This window comes from Cariama cristata, unplaced genomic scaffold (assembly GCF_000690535.1).
Source record: "Cariama cristata isolate BGI_N322 unplaced genomic scaffold, ASM69053v1 scaffold14102, whole genome shotgun sequence".
NCBI classification, from domain to species: Eukaryota; Metazoa; Chordata; class Aves; order Cariamiformes; family Cariamidae; genus Cariama; species Cariama cristata.
The window spans coordinates 27,720-44,656 of NW_009605627.1; the positions used below are offsets into that span (position 1 = coordinate 27,720).

The following is a 16,937-nucleotide window of genomic DNA, read 5'->3' on the forward strand; positions in this document are numbered from 1 at the left end:
GAGATTTTCCAAAAAGCATGTCCCCAAGTCATATAGTTTGGGGAGTCTCACAGCAGTCCAGGGTGCTCAGCTGTAGCTCCTTGCCATGATCAGGGAGCATGTGTAGAGTTCAGACAGAAGGTTGATGATGTGAGAAACATAAAAAGCCCATTTCCTCAGCCTAGAGCTACCACCTCAGTGCTGTCTCAGGCATGGTAGCCTCTGGATATATTGCTGCCAATGAAGCTTGTGCCATGGGAGTTGGAGAGTACTGCTGCATTCTGTCAGCACTCCTGGCATGTATCAGTTTGCCTCTGCAAATGGGATTCATCCATTCAATTTTTGCTATCCCAAAGGCTCCCTGTGCCACAGTCCTGGGGTACAATACACCTCCCCATTGCAATCACCTCTATCAGCATGGAGTTAATCACTGTCTGAAGCAGCCGGAGGACTTAACTGGACCTCATGCTTCTCTCTGTATGGTTAATGGCTGCAGAGGGGAATGTTGCCCAAAGGTTTCTAGGCATCCCCAGAAGCCAAGTCTCCCAGACTGCCAGTCTAACTGGGAGGGTGAGTAAAATGCACATTGGCCGAACTGTTGCAGGACAGAGTGCAGGTGCTACACGTCATGCTGAGCATCTTTTCCACCTAGCAGCACATATAACCCAAAGCTTTTAAAGATGTATTACTTTTCCAGATCAACCTCTTAAAAAAGCAAAGGAGACTTCTATCAAACATGATATGCAATCAGAAATATCTTTTGCTCCAGACCAAAATAAACTGTTGTCTCTAGGAGAAATTTTGATTTCTTGAACATGTTTGCTACCAAGCGGTATATTGTTGATATAAATAGGCATGCACTATGTGGTAAGCCATGTTAGTGAAGATGATACCCCTCTGCTGAGTGCAGAATGATTACATTTTGAGGCAGTGTTTTTCCCGGAGCTGGGGTCATTTTGTTAGCCTCTGGACTGTAACATGTTGAATGATTTTGAACAGTCTCTTCTTTAGAGAAGAGCCAAACCCTCCAAATCCCAGCCTACTCTTGAAGTGTTTCTTGCTTCACTGTCCCAGCACAGAAGGCAATACCTGCCCAGGCTGGGAGGAACTCCTGAGCAGGGGAAGGGGAGAGTGGCTCCTGATTCGATGTGTTCGGTTATGGGTGATACAGAAGCTATGTCTGTAACCTGAAAAGATGGTAGAGAAGTGTTGAGTAGCCATGGACATCATGTGCAGGAGCATAGGCTGGGATAAGGCTTCCTCTATCTGCCAAGCTACCAGTGGGTTTGTAGGCATAGGCAGACACATACATTCCAGCTGTTGCTTGCTTGCATGGTTTCTCTCCTGCTCAGGGAACCTGTAGCTAGGACCCAATGAGCCAGCCAGCTGTGTCTGCTCCATGGGGTTGGGGAGCCAAAAGAAACTGCAGTTCTGATGTGAGAGGGACAGTGGGAAGGCTAAAGATCCTCAGGTCCTGCCTACCACCTCTGTTTGCACAATCATTTCTGAATTTGAAAAAAAAAACATGAAAATGTTTTGAATTGCATCCATTTGTAGCTGTAGATGCTGCAGCAATCCTGGAAGAGGGACGAATGAGGAAATGTGGCAGTGTAGGCAGTATGCAGCTATCAAATGGATCAATAGCATAGATACATAGATGAAATTTCATGTATCTCTACAGGCATTTGTCATAGTGTCAGGTGAAGCAGTGTGTGTAATGGTAGCATGCCTTAGGAATAAGTCAAAGCTAGATGTGATAACCAAGAGGTTTAGGATGAATATATTCTGTCCAGTTCTCTGCTGCCCACCACATTGTGTCCATGTCACTGCAACTCGTACAAAATGACTGTAAATGTATGGTAGAGTTTGCCGTTCCTTTTGCACAAATGTGAGATGCAAAGCAGAGAGCAGCCAGGTTTTGTGACCTTTAAATTATACAAAATTTTAAAAAACCCAACCCCATTCAACTCCCGCCCCCCAAAAAAACCCCAAACATCAGCATTCATTTGAAGAGAAGAACCTGCTTTAGAAAACAAGTTTCCATGTTTCCAATTAGTGCTAATTCCCCCTCTGCCTAAATTTTGAACAGCATTGCAAAAGAAAGCCAATATTTCTGTGCAACAAAAAGCAGTTCCTATGGAAAATACAGTACATAAATCTGAACATCTCCAAGCTGCAAATAATCTTGTATGTTTGGTGATTGGGAACAGCAGAGCTCATTTTTCTGTGCAGTGGTAAGTATGGAGAAGTTTAATGCTTATGTAAGAAAAGCTGTCTTTAGGTGAGGCCTGTACCAGGAAAATTACTAAAATTCAGGATACCTGTTTTGGATAACTGTGTTGTTGATTCATTAGGTTCATTACTTTGCTTAGCACTATCTCTGCAGGATGAACTGAATCTTACTTGTAATGAATATGAATCTGACAGCAGATGCTCCAATTTGTGCTTTTTTCAGCGTGCTTGTTGTTTCTAAAATAATGCAGAACCACAGCAGAAGTGAAGTTTGGAAGATCCCAGACTTCAGGGAAACTTTCAGTGCAATTTGCACTTTTCGATCTGCAAGGGATTCATTGCCTTGCCCAGGCAACTAATCACCTGCAGCATCAGTGGTTCAACCGCAGATGCGTCCTGCCAGGAGCAGTGCTTGCACAATTGACACGCCATCAGGTGATTTACAGGCAATGCTGTCGGATGAGTTGTGCATCCGAGACCAGACTAGAGGTCGTGGGCAGCAGAATCATGCTGGCAGGCCTCAGGGCCCCATGCAAGCGCCCACACATCTGTCTGCCCAGCACTCTTATTTGATGCACAGGCCCCCAGGCAAAGAGGGGTGTGTGAAACCATGCAAGGCATACCTTGCCTGTAGAAAGCAAATGAATGTTTTTTACCAGGTTCATGCAGACACTGAGTGTTTTGACCTGTCAGGAGTTGTTTCAGAACAAATGTACCTTTTTTTTCTTTTTTTTTTTTTTCCCCCTGCCTGAACTGTGAATTCCATATCGGGTACTAACAAACATGGCTCATCTCAAAAGAATTCATAATTAACTAAAAGAATTCATAATTAACTTCCACTGCAATTTGTTTGGGTCTTTCTTTACATAAGATATAAGCTCTAGTGGGAATTTGAAATGCTCTGAAGCATACACTGTCTTCTGTGTAACTGCTGTTGAGCCTACAGAAAAGCTAACCTGCTGTAACTGCACAGTGTGTGTGTTTGTATACTAGAGTTCTCTGACAGACCTGTTTTTCTTTTTCTCTTTCTCTTCCTTGTCCTCTTTCTGCATTGGCAGAGCATCTTGGATTTGAATTAAAGGGTATGGAACAACCATTCATTTATTAATCAGAAGCCATTAAGAGCTGCCCACATTATATTTATGGCTTTAATGGGATGATTAAAAAATCAGCTGTTCTGTTCTCTTCCCTGGCACCAAGATACATGTTTGGATTGAAAAAACAAAACAAAACAAAACAAAGCAAAACACAAAATCTAAATGTAAACCTATAAAAATGCATGTGTATTTTTAGCAGCACTTTTTTCTTTGTTTCAAGCAGCAGCCCGGTGTGTGTGGCGTGACTGGGATGTTACAATTGCCATACGTCTCCTCATTCAACATGTTTTTGTGTATTTAACTGAAAAGCTGGAATCTATATCTGTCTAAAAGGTTGCCAGCAGGTACCACATGGGAATGGGTAGGCATTCCAGGAATTGGAAGACAAGTTTTAGGAAGATCAGGGCTTTTGTAGAAATTACCATCCTAGACGCACTAACCTCCACTGGAGCCTACGAAAGGTCAGGATGAGCTTTGCCGTTCCTCCTCTCAAAGGTCGGTGGCTTATTTCAGTTCTTCACTGGGAGGAAATTGTTCCAAGAAAGGTGGTGTGAGACAAGTTATTCTAGAGAACAATGAGCCCAGGGAAGTGAGTAGTCTCCCATGAGAGTGGAGGATATAATGCTGAGCATCATGGTGGCAAGCTGAAATTTGGAAAAGCACTGCAGTGACTTAAGTGCTTTTAAAAATATCCCCTTTGGGCAATTACCTGCTCCTGTCCAGTTGCTCATATTCATATTTTTCTTCCATTCTTCTCAGTCTGTTTTTAGAAATATATCAAGTATCTCTTGAGTAAGTAAGCACCTGGGAAATCAAATCCTTGAGGCTCGGTTTCCCTTGAGTGTACAGGCCAATCGCAGGGAGGGCTGGTCAGATGAGAGCAGAGAGATTTATCTTTATCACTTAACTTAAAAACGTTGACCCAGCAATGTCAGTCAGAGCAGATCTTCACGTGAAGACACTTCAGTTCCATTTGCTAGAGGTATGGGGACACCAAGCTTTCACTTCTGGATCCTATATTGTCTTCTCAGGACCCTGAGGTGGAGGGACATCCACTAGCTGAAGCTGGAGAAACTTGTCTCCTCTGATTTTTGCCTGCCTGATCCACCGGGATAGGTGTGTATCCCCCAGCAGTTCTTCCCTGCTGCAGAAAATGTGTGCATTTTGTGGTCAGGTGTTTCAGAGAAAGTGGTGCTGCTAATGCTAATACACTTAAATAAACTCTAAAATTGAGGATTTTTGACATCCCTTTTTTGTTGACCTTTTGTCCTTTTCCTCATCCATTCTCAATGTCATCACAGAACCGCACACATCCTGTTCCCAGTCTCCAGTCGTCTCTTCTCTGTCATTCGTCTTTCACTTTCATGCGTTGCTGTGACACCCATGGCTGGACTGCGATTCTGTCGGCATTATGTGGCACCACATGGTTTGTTCATAGTGTTTGCTGCTGTAGAGTGATGCTGCTGCTGCTGAAGACGTGGTGTTTGTTGAGCATAGAGACACAAATGGACAAGTCCTGCTCCAGGAAATTACCTTCTCAAATACAAAACTGTAGTGTGCATTCTCTTACTTTCTTTCTGTCATTGTTGAGACGGTTTTGTGCAACATGAAGTTACTGTGTTATCGAGCATCAGCTTTAATGAGATGTTAGGAGCCAAGCTAAATTACTATCAGCAGGTCATTTAATTTTTAGTTTTGCAGCAGTGACGTACAGCCTCACACTTCACTGCTTCACATAGCAGAGCTGTCAGCTCAAGATGGAGAGGCTAAATCTGCATTTCTGATGAACTGAAACTTTCTCCATGCAATTCAGGTGAAGGTTCAGGACAGTCAGACATGCCAGAATCAGGGTCCCGTACTGACATGATCACCAGAACAGAAGCTGTGATTTGAGTGCTGGGTGAAAAGTTTTGTCATGTAGGTAACAGGTAACAACAAAAAAAACCCCACAACACCCCAGAGTTTTGACGGCTTTGCTCTTTCTCCCTCCTCCATGATTCAAAGGTAATGATTTATGCTTGTAAAAAATGTCTTTGTAGCAAAAAACATAGCTGGTGAAAAATCTTTGAAAAAATTGGCCTGATGGATGGTTCCATGGTGAAAACTGACCTCCTGCCCAGCCTTTTTTTTTTTTTTTGGTAACAGTAGCTTTTGCTAGGTAGTAGCAAAATTCTTGCCCAGTGCAAGAATTGTCCATAACCAGGACATGATCCTAGCTGGTTTTCCTGATTCTGATAAAGTCTCTGAAACTCCTGTCTGAAGGAAAGAGCTGTACAGATGGAATCCAGGTCCCAGAAGTGTGCAAGAGCAAGAAAACTTGTCTGCCATGGTTGCTGATGCCTGGAAAAGGGCATCCGTGCAAGGGAAACAAGTTGCTGAAGGAGGTATTTCACCCCAAAGTGAGTTCTTTCCCTGTGACAGCTCCACCTGGTTCCTGGTAGTAAAACACAAGGAGTGTAAGGTCAGCCAGCAGCTAAACCCCCCTCTATGAGCAGGTCCCAGGTCGTACAGGCTCTGGCTCTGAGGAGGTGCAGCCAGCTGGTGAAGCTGCTGCAGCATGATAACTTTCATCCCAAAGTGAGACCCATGTCCTGTCGTTCCTGATCCACACCACCATGGACATGGAGTCTGGGAGGGTCTCACCTGCCCGCCTCTCTAGTGAATAGTGGGACATTGCCTTCCTGGCAACTCTACCGGCAACATGAGCACCTCAAGAAGCCAAAGGGCAGTACGCAATCAAAATGGATGGAAATGTATTTCTCTAAACTATAGTTTTACAGCACAGGCATGCAAGCTTTGCTGATTATACTTTGCATCTTTGTGGCAGAGCTGTCATTCTCAGCCCTTGTTTAGCAAATCCTTCTTCATTCCCATTTTGAGAGTGAGAAAGAGGTAAACTTTTTTCCTAGCACTTTTTTTTTCTTCCAAACATGCTTTTTCCTTCCTAAAATGGCAAGTTGAAATTGGTCTAAATATTCAGTTATCTGGAATGTTTCATTGCTTCCCCCTTGCTTTTTTGCTAAAGTCTAGTCCCAGGGGTTTCTGGAACCAGACCTGTTTCTCTTCTGGTTTTGCATTTTATTGTTTGGTAGCACTGGGGATATTGTACAGTCCATTCAAGGTATTTAGTATGGTGTGGTGAACCATGACAGGCACAGCAACCATGGCATGAGTTTTATTGCCTAATCTGTATGAAAAAATATTTCAGTGAATATTAAAGAAGGCACAAACCCCAATAACTTTAACATTAATACTTAGTATGGGGGCATGAGGACATCGTTCATAGATACTGAACTAAAACGCTCATGGCAGCTGTGCACTGAATCCTTCTCTCAATCATCCAGCTGGAGAATCAAATTGCCTCTGCTGATCTCAGTGGAGATTACTGGATGTCACTGAGAAGAGTATCTGCTCTGGTGTAGCCACAGAGGAAGAGGTGTCCTTGCTGTGTGATTGCTGCCTAGATGTAGTTCAGTTACACTGCAAGTGACATCCTAGCATTTCCTTGGAGCTTTGAGTAATGTGAATGAATTACCTCACTTCCAGCATGGTCTGGGTTTTGAAGCGACTGACTTTTCTGGTTTGAAAGGTGGTCAATGACAAATGGTGATATTTGAGAGAACTTGAATTTTGTGTGTGCATCTGAGTTACCTGGTGCAATGGAATTAATTGTTTCCTAGGGTTTCATTAAAAATTCATAACTGTAATTGGTTACTGTATTTTAATTACTCCACTCCTTTTTCTTTGTCTAATGTGCTATCACTTTCCGTCCTCATTCTGCTTTTTGACTGTTTTAGCATGTCCCTTTCAGCACCTACATGCTTTGGGGCCTGTTGCTCGGTGGTTTCTAGCACACTGCCGAGCTCCAAGGCATGCAGCTGCTGCAAGGAAAAGGCATTCTGAGTCCGTCAGAGCAGAGAGCCTGTGATGAGAGCATCACAGGGCATGTGTGTATGTGGTGAGTGGGGGATGCTTGGGGGCTTCCTTGGTAGGCTACTAAGTTACCAAGAAGGGGGGGATCTGCTGGAAGGGAGAAGAGAGTCATGGGGCTTTTTGAGGTTAGTCACTGAGTTATGCTGTGGGAAAAGAAGAGAAAGTGAGAAGCGTGTTTGAGTGTAGAAGAAGTGAGCTACTGAGCGAGAGAGAGCAAAGGTCCAGAGACAAAAGGAGTGAAGGTCTCCTAAGGGGTGAGTAAGGTTGGGCCAGCTGGTCTCAGGTTTGGGGCAGCTATTAGAGATGGGCAGTGGATTGGTAGGAGGTCTGACCAAGCCCTGTTCTCCATCTTACACACATGCAGTGCTGGTTCCTGTGCAGCCAGACGCATCCCTGGTGCTGGAGCCCATTTGTAACTGATTTCTTTCTCTCCATTTGCAGAAGCAGAAGAGCTCTACCAGAAGAGAGTTTTAACCATCACGGGAATCTGTGTTGCCTTGCTTGTGGTGGGCATCGTCTGTGTGGTAGCTTACTGTAAAACCAAGTGAGTCTGGATGGTTAACAGACAATAACTGACCAGAGGTTATTGAGTGGTAGTGTTCATGCTTCACACTTTCATGCTCTTTGCCCAAATGCTGCTTTAAGCAGATACTGTTCTGTGGTATTCCCAGGGAGGTCTCAAGAAGGAGGCCAGTGAAGCCATCTACCAGGCTGTGCCTGAACAGGATATTTTCCTGGGACCATTTACTTATCCCCTGAATCAGCATCATTTCGCCTAGCCAGGTGATGCTGTGTTACTGGGAAAAGCTGGCCCTCAAGCCAGCAGCTCATCTCCTGGCAGCAGAAGCACATTGGGCAGTTGTGCAGGAGCTGTGTGCTCAGCTATATGCATTTCAGGGACTTTTAGAGCAATCTTGATGGAACAGGAGGCTTGGAGACCTCTTTTATGGCCAGCCTTCCCTGCCTGGACAGCATCTTTTTCCCTACTTAGCCTGCACTTCACCTCAGTTCAGGGTGCCCCTGGGACATGGGGGATCTTGTGGAGTGGATGCCCTGCCAGTTTTGCCAATTCGTGCTTAATGCAGCCTTGCCACCAAAGCCAAGCCAGGACCTGTTTCCCCTTTTCCTTCTCCCCACTTTTTTCTTCTGCTCCCAGCACCATTGTGCCCCTGGCTCCACTGCATTGTGCTGGGCCTTGTCTTGCAAAAGGGGACCCTGGATCCAGCTTCCCAAATTGCCCATGATGAGAAATGTTCAACTTTCTTTGAAAAAGCAGCAGAAGGTGGCAAATGTTGAATGCCTTGTTTCTTCCTGTTTGCAGCTTTCCACAAACACCATTAAAACATCAAGTGTGTCTGAGACTTGCCTTCTCTATCATCTCCATCGCCCAGGTGTCTCTGGGGACAGAGAACCCCATGAGATAAGTCTTCCTAATAGATTTTTTTCCTTTCTGTTTTAAAGGAAACAGAGAAAACAAATGCATAATCATTTACGGCAGAACATGTGCCCTGCCCATCAGAACAGGAGCCTTGCAAATGGGCCAAGCCATCCACGTTTGGATCCTGAGGAAATCCAAATGGCTGATGTAAGACCTTTTGTCTCCATCTCCCTGCATGTTACTGAGTGCCTGTTTTCCTCCAGTGATTTGATGTGGATGTGTATGCTTACACACCTGCATGCATGTGCGTGAGGAGCAAAACACTAACAAACTTGAACAAAAAGATGAGATTCTGCATAGAAACATTTCCAAAACCAACATCTGAAGGGAAAAGTGATTTTACTTTGAAGCACAGGATGAGATTAGAGGACTTGGGACTGGCTTGTTTTGATGAATCAAGTGTGATCCTGTTTTCCTCTAAAAGAGATGTTCCCAATGTTTCCTGTTTATTAAGCTATCCCATCAAGCCCCACTTTGCGGCATGACACATGCGATTGGCATGGCAGTGGCTCGGACTGCCGTGGTGACCACGTTGTGCTGAAGTATGTCATGGTGATCTGATCAGCACCCTGTTAGCCCACCTGCCCATACCAAGAGTTGCATCCTGGGCAAGGTGGGATGTCCTGGTAGGGTGCCAGTGTCACGGCAATGAGAATGGTCTAAGAATTTAGGACTGGATCCAGAAGGGCAATTCAGCCACTCTCATGACTTCAGTCACATAAGATTCCCATCAAATTCCGTGAACTCAATAGGATCGTCAACATCCTTAAGTGCCTTGCTGGACCAAGGCATTGAAAAGGCTCAGAAAAAGGGAAGGGGGAGGCAGAGCCAAATGAAAAGAAGTATTGATAGAAATGAGTACAACAAAGTACAATGAATCAGTTACAAGCTCTGCTGGGTCACCCTTTGCATGTTAAAATTTAGCTAGGTTGAATCCCAGCCATGAAGGAAAAGAGAAAGGGAATTTGTAAGAACCGTGGCCTTCTGGCCCCAAAGTACTGACTCCCGCAGACAGCATAGTGTGGCTGTGAAAAGCAGTGCTTGTTGTTGGATGAAGGAATATCTCAGCATAAATATTTGGATTACACCTGGTGTTTCTGTAAGACTCGTATCTCTGGCAGATCTCATGTGGTTGTCTTTTTGCTGGTACTCTGTTGAGTGTATAACCTCCTGTGAGCAGAGATGTTTTTCTGCTCAGTAGGTACACATGGTACCACTGTCCTCTGGGGAACCCCTTGGCTCTTCATACCCTTCTGCAGTCCCTGTGCCATGGCTCTTTTTCAGTGTTCAAAATGCAGTGGCAGAGAAGAGCCTCCAGCCTCCTTGTCTCTTTCCATGCAGTGCCGAGCTGCCGGGTTCACTCAGTCCTCATCTGATTTCACCAGAAATAATCAAGCCAGCTGAATTTGTCTGTGGCAGTGTTACCAATCTGGTAGCTGATCTGTGTGATTCTTTATATTTTACAGTATATTTCTAAGAATGTTTCTGCCACTGAGCATGTGATCCGAAGGGAAACAGAAACAACCTTTTCAGGAAGTCACTCCTGCTCCCCGTCTCATCACTGTTCCACAGCCACTCCAACGTCCAGCCAGAGGTGACGTATACCGTTTTCCCCTGAACTTTCTCCTGCTGTTTGCCTTAGGATGCTGTGAGATTCAAAGCCAGTAAAAGGTTTTTCTTTCACCTCCCCTTCTGTTTTTAGCTGATGTTTCGCACTACACTAGCATACAGGACATGTTGACACTGCAGTTCTTTGCTGGCAGAGCTAGTTAGTCAGAGGTGTGGAAAGGTGTGATCCTTGACCTGCAGCAAGGTGCCAGCAGGAACTTGCAGCACTGATATAGCTGGAAACTGGGAGGAAATGAAGTTGTGCTTTCATATGTTGCACAGACACAAACGGGAGGATGCATCTAGGAAAGCTTTTGCAAGTTATGTTTGCAACCACACTGGACTCCTGCAACAATTCATTAAGCACACACAGGTTATTTGTTTCATGCTTGACATATTTAGAATGTATTTGCCTTGTGGAAGGCAAAGTATACAAAATGTCACAAAATGTTTTGGCCAGTTCCTTAAAGTTGGGATGTGACTTGGGAGTCACAGTTTTTCACCAGAAAAAGCACTCCTGTGCAATTTATCACAGTTGCGTTAGAATCTCAGCCTCTGATGTCAAGGCACCTCTTTCACTGGAAGTCTTTCTGAAGCTCTCAGGAGAATTGGGTCTAACAGGAAAGTACCAATAATTCTTGCTACACAGGATGTGATGTAATTTTTTCTACATTTCAAAATAGCCATCGGGGGGAAGAGTAGCATGGCTCAGAAGCTGAAGTTCTCGTGGTTTTTGAGAGCATTTAAATTGCAGATGGATTCCTTATTTTTATGATGTCCAGAAAAGTCCTTCAAATTTTCTAGAGAAAGTCCTGTGCTGTTTTGAGTTTGGATGTTCAGGTTCTTCCTCTTACATAGCTCTTGTGCTTCTTCCAGTACATGACAGTTTTTCCCTAGGAGAGCATTTGTCTTTGAAAAGTGACTGCGAGATGCAGGGGGCCATATCTACAGCCTGTCAATGACATATAGATCACATTGCATTGACTTGATAAAGCAAAAGAGGTCCTGGCTTATTTACTTCATTAGCCCAATAAGTTTATCTCCATTCGTCCAGGGAGCAGTGAATCCTTTCAGTTAAAGCTCAAAGATGGCTCCTGGCAGGTTTCTTCAGGGTTCAGGCATTCATCAAGGATGAGCAAGTCCTCTCGGTGTACAATGCATTAGATCAACTTCAGATATTGAACTTAGGTTTTCAGGTGAATTCCTCCCCAGTCTCCTCTGGCTAGACCTCCAGCATGTAGAGAGGGAGCCAAGAAAGAATGACTTGCTGGGCTGGAAACAGTTGCCTTTGGGGAAATCCCACCCCTGGTGAGCTAAACGGTGTGTTTTCCAGATTTTTTTTCATTCATGGCTAGGTGTGTGCAAGCTTGAGCCAGGCACACAGAGACTCCTGTGCCTGCAGAGCTGCATCTTGCTGGTCTTCCATGCTCACTTCAAAGTCCTGGGACTCTGAGGCCATCTCTGGGCACCTCCTGAAGATGCAAAGGTGTGTCCGGAGGACAGCATTAACACATGACAGCTGTGGGGAGTCACCTACCTTGCATAGCCTCTGGTCCTGGCTACCTGCCACCTAATCTTCCTGAGTTAAGTGCAGTAAGCAGGTGTTTCTTGAAGTCAGGCCAGAGGCAAACTACTGGCATAATCAGGCTCTACTTTACTCAATTAATGCCTCTAATGAGGATGTCGTTTGAAGTTATAAATGAATGTGGTGGTTGCAGCTGAGCGTGTGCCTGGAGCCATCAATAATTAACAAGTTCTTGGAAAGTCTTAATGAGGACTGCTCTCCCCTGCAAACCCCCACCCAAAATCCTCTGCCAGTGTAGCTCCATCTGATGCAGTTTGGGACTTCAGAGCTGTTTCTCTAATGGATCACATATTTCTGCTATGGAGATGGGTCAGCTTGATGACCTTGGCACGGATGGCCCCCCGGTGTGCGCATGGCCCCATGCATCCCCAGCGAGTCCTTGCGGGATGTCTTCTTTGCACCAAGACTAGGGCAGGTGGAGCTCCAAGTGCTTAGCAAGGTCTAGCCAATATATTGTAGTCTTTGAAAGTGCTTTGCTGCCAAAATCTTTTATAAACCAATGGAAACTGAACATCTAGATCTACCTTTGGTGTGCTTTTCTCTGCTTATGATGAAATAATTTTGAGTGCGTTTTTTTTTCTGGCTCCTTTCTGGTAGCATTTCTGAAGGGGCTGTCAGTTGGCAATGCAGATGGCACATTTGAAGATCCTTTGCAGACTTGCCTTGGCACAGCCAGTGCATTGTTCCACATCCAGAAAGCTTTGCAAGCACAAAGCAGAATTGTCGTGGTCTACCTCCAGAGGCTGCCCTGTCCTGTCCCCAGCCATCAGAGGTGATGTGATAAATACCTGCTATGCACTGGTTTACCTTTCTTTACCCTGTAATCATGTCTCCAAGAAGCAGCAAAGAAAGGCAAATCAAAGGCAGGGTTGGGAAACTGGGCATCCCTGGCCAGATGTATTCTAATGAGAAAGGGGATGCCAGTGCAGAGCAGAGCGTGAGCTGTGCCTGCATGCAGCTATTTGGAGAAGACCTTGGTGGGGATTCCTTGCTCACTGTCCATATGGGGTTTGGTCCACAGACATGAAAGCCACACCTGGAGCTTGGAGCGGACAGAGAGTCTGACTTCAGATTCCCAGTCTGGGATAATGCTGTCCTCAGTGGGAACCAGTAAATGCAACAGCCCTGCGTGTGTGGAGGCACGGGCTCGCCGCGGGGCTGCCTTCTGCATCGAGGACTCACGGAGGCACATGACCCAGTATCGTGACTCAGTGGATTCTCTGCGGGACTCACCACACAGCGAGAGGTCAGACCCCACTGCTTGGTGCTGCCCTGGCACGGCAGAGGCAGCCGTGCCCTCTGTGCCGGACACAAAAATGTTTGCCTCTGCCCAGTCCTAGAGCAGCAGTCCCATGGTAGCACTGGAGCAACGGCAGCTCTGGTCCTACCAGAGGAATCCACTACCCCAGGAGGCCACTCTGGTAGGGGCAGCAGCAAGCACTGCACCTTGCTCACCTGGTGGCAACATAGGTTTGGAGCACAGGGATGAGAGGAGCAGAAAATACCTGGCTGCAGTCAGCAACTGGTGAAGAAAAACTGGCTGAGAGCACACCCTGGGCAGCTTGTTGGGCTGGCAGCTCAAGCAGGGTCTGGCCTTCAGGTATATGGGGAAAAGATGTGCATCCTCATCATAGTCCTGGATGACTTGGTGAGCAGGGGTGCTGTATATGGGCACAGCCTTGGGGCAGGGCCCTGTACAACCCAGCCTTCCGGTCAAGCACATCTCCACCCTTGCTTCAGCCCTTTGTGGGTAGCTGTGGGTGACCACTTTTGGGCACTTCAAGGCAGTCAGACTTGTGTGTGGGGCAGAGGAGAAAGGCAGCATCTCCTGCTCTCTCATTCCTGTTGCTAGTCCATTCAGGCAGGCTGATCCAACTTGTACAGACATCTCATACTTCACAGGACACAGGTAAAAAGGCACTAGATGAGCCAGGGAGCCTGGGCAGCCTGAAATGAGTGGAGACACCAATTGGCACTACCAAGAGGAAATTAAATCTGCTCCTTAGAAAGAGGTGATGCTGAAGGAAGGGCTTTTTGGAGAGGGGCTAGACCAGACCTGAGTTGCCATACAGATGTTATCACTAGAGTAGATGAAAGCAGTAGATACCTTTTTAAGACACAAGATTTTTGCGAAGTCAAAGGAAGCAATGCCCAGGCTTTCCCCATCTGTGACTCAAGTGTGGGAGGTCATTTCAGGAACCTTCCTTGGAGACAAGCGTGACAGCTCCAGAGGGAACAAAAAGCAGCTGGCAGGCAGATGAGAGGCAGGGAAGTCTTGACTCAGCCTGCTGGGAGATGCTGCAAGGTTTGAAGTGATGCAGGGTGGGAACTGCACACCGAGTCCCTCGGGAGGGACAGTCCTGGGGTGCATGGTGCATACTGCCCAAGCGCCCACCAAGGACAGCAGCTGATCCTCTCTTGGCACAGCAGTGCAAGGTCCCTCCACCTGGTTCCCCAGGAGATGCCGAGCTCCAAAACCAGGTGCACTGGAGGCCTCATGGGTCCCCGTGCCCGGTGTGCAGCAGACTGCAGGCAGATGGAGGTTTTTGGGGTTGTTCAGTGTCCAAATTGAGGTGTTGCTTTTTTCAGGTACGTGTCGGCTCTGACCACACCAGCACGCCTGTCACCTGTCGACTTCCACTACTCGATGGCCACGCAGGTGCCCACCTTCGAGATCACTTCCCCCAACTCGGCGCACGCAGTCTCCTTGCCGCCAGCGGCCCCCATCAGCTTCCGCGTGGAGGAACAGCAGCCCCTCCTGCGGCGGTACCAGCTCCCCTTCCAGGACACGCAGAGATATGACAGCTACTACCAAAGGAAGACCTACCTAAACGACAGCATGGGGAGCCTGCCCTCCAGCCCCTTCCGCATCACGGAGGATGATGAGTACGAGACGACGCAGGAGTACGTTACAGCACTAGAGCAGCCAAAGAAAACAGCCAGCAGCAACAGGCGGTGGAAAAAATCCAAACTGAATGGGCACATCCCTCACAGAGCCAGAGCCGTCCGGGACTCCTTCTCCTTGAGCAGCGCCTCTTACAGCGAGTCTGACGAGGAGCTGGTGGCCGAGAGCACCCCCTTCCTAAGCACTCAGAACAATGAGGTGGCACTCACAGAGTCGCCCCCGCTCCACCGGCCGGGTGACAGCCGGACTCATTACTCCTGCAGCAGACACAGCGCTCATGGGGAGAGTGGGCGCAGCAGCATGGCGCACACGACGCCCAAACCGGACCCGGATCCTCTCTAGGCGCCTCCCAGACTTGCGTGCCCGCAGACGTAACCCGCATGGAGGAGGGAGACGAGACAAAACAAAACAAAAATAAATATTTTTATTTTATATAAAAGAGGGAAAAAATATAACAAATAAAATGTTTTATTTTCATTTTAGCAAAGTTGTCTTATAATAGCTAATGACAATGACTTTTTTATGGGGAATCTCTATTTATATGTAATGTCTTGATTTACAGCTTCCGAGAAAAAAAAAAGTAAAAAAAATAAAAAGAAGAAAACAAACAATAAAGTTAAAAAAAAGTGGGCCAATTTTTGACTACTTAAAAATAGAAAACAAAACTATCGTGGTGCCTTTTGCTGTATGCTAGTGCTGGGATTCATGCCGAGGATTCTGTTTCAGTAGCATTTTTAAGATCATAGATTTTTTGTTTGAGAGACAACCTGTCACAAGGGCGCTCTTCTGTCGGAAGAAAACAGCCTTGCCACTTTGCTCCTACCCTTCTATTAATGATCTTATTCTTTAAGATATTGTTTAAACACATGTCAAGGACATGAGTGGGAGCATTTCCATTGTCATGTCTAATGGGGATCTGTCTTGCCCTATAAAATACTAGTATTTTCGCTTAAATCAGGAGAAAAAGAAACCCAACAGCACTGTACTGAAATGCAGAAATAATGTTTCTTTTGCCACACAGGTAGGAAGAGAAAATGAAATTGTGCAGCAGCAGCCCTTGCAATATAGCTCTCAACCTTTGGCTATTTCATCTGTGGGTCTGAAGTTGGGTTGGCACAGGTTTGTAGTCAAACAAGACAGACATCCATAGGGACGTGGTGAAATAATACCTTGTTATGTATGGTTGAATCCAATTCATTGAAGCCAGCCCTGGCAGGCAGACAGCACTGTGTGGTGGTCCCAACAGGGCAATCTCCATTCAACTGCGGTGGCCCGTGGCTGCATTGCCATACAGGTGCCGTGCTGGCCACGGTGTCCCCTTGGCTGAGCGGTGTAGCTGTGGTGCAGGGTTGGCTGTGGTGCCGCGTGCCGTGGCGCCATAGGGCTGCCAGGGCTGTGGTGCCCTGCATGCCATGCTCAGCTGTGCTTCAGACGGTGCTGGGAGGACACTCGGAGGGTACCTGCACGGTGCAGCATGGCTGCGGCTCGCCCTGGATGCCCTGCCAGGTTGTTGCCAGCCATGCTGCCCCAGGGTTTGGCAGGAGCCTGAGCACTTTTGGCCTCGCTTGTCTTCCCTGGGTTGCTAGGAAGGGCCGTGCGTGGGGCAACCCAGCAAGAGAATTCTTCTGTACCACCATGCCATATATTGTAAACAGTTGTTACCATCATTGCAGCATGGCTGCGGCTCGCCCTGGATGCCCTGCCAGGTTGTTGCCAGCCATGCTGCCCCAGGGTTTGGCAGGAGCCTGAGCACTTTTGGCCTCGCTTGTCTTCCCTGGGTTGCTAGGAAGGGCCGTGCGTGGGGCAACCCAGCAAGAGAATTCTTCTGTACCACCATGCCATATATTGTAAACAGTTGTTACCATCATGTCTTGCCATCGATGATGGACGTCGTGTTTCCAAACTGAGAGTAGCTCTGGCCTTTGGCTCTGTGGCGCAAAGAGACAGTCCTGCGTGTCCAGGTGGCAGAACATCCCCCATGGAAGTGCCCCTCTCTCTTCAGTTCTCTGCAGCAAACCTGTTTACATTGTAGCCTGACTTTTTTCTTTTTATATTTTACTTCTGCATGTCCTTTGCATTTCAGATACTGTAGATTGGATGCATGGTGAAGCTGTGACTGAGAAGATAATACAACAATTGACAGTGTATTTCATTTAACTT

General features: G+C 46.7%; 1 protein-coding gene across 1 annotated transcript in view; it reads left to right on the forward strand.

Annotated features, from left to right (window-relative positions):
• Positions 1–15,119, forward strand: part of NRG2 (neuregulin 2) — a gene marked incomplete at its 5' end in the record, with an annotated part of 34,607 nt that extends 19,488 nt beyond the window's left edge. Inside the window, 6 exons of the mRNA XM_009696052.1 lie at positions 3,270–3,293; positions 7,683–7,785; positions 8,703–8,826; positions 10,146–10,273; positions 12,894–13,118; positions 14,462–15,119. Coding sequence (XP_009694354.1) covers positions 3,270–3,293; positions 7,683–7,785; positions 8,703–8,826; positions 10,146–10,273; positions 12,894–13,118; positions 14,462–15,119 — 1,262 coding nt within the window. The remainder of the gene's footprint in view (positions 1–3,269; positions 3,294–7,682; positions 7,786–8,702; positions 8,827–10,145; positions 10,274–12,893; positions 13,119–14,461) is intronic.
• Positions 15,120–16,937: the final 1,818 nt, after the last annotated feature.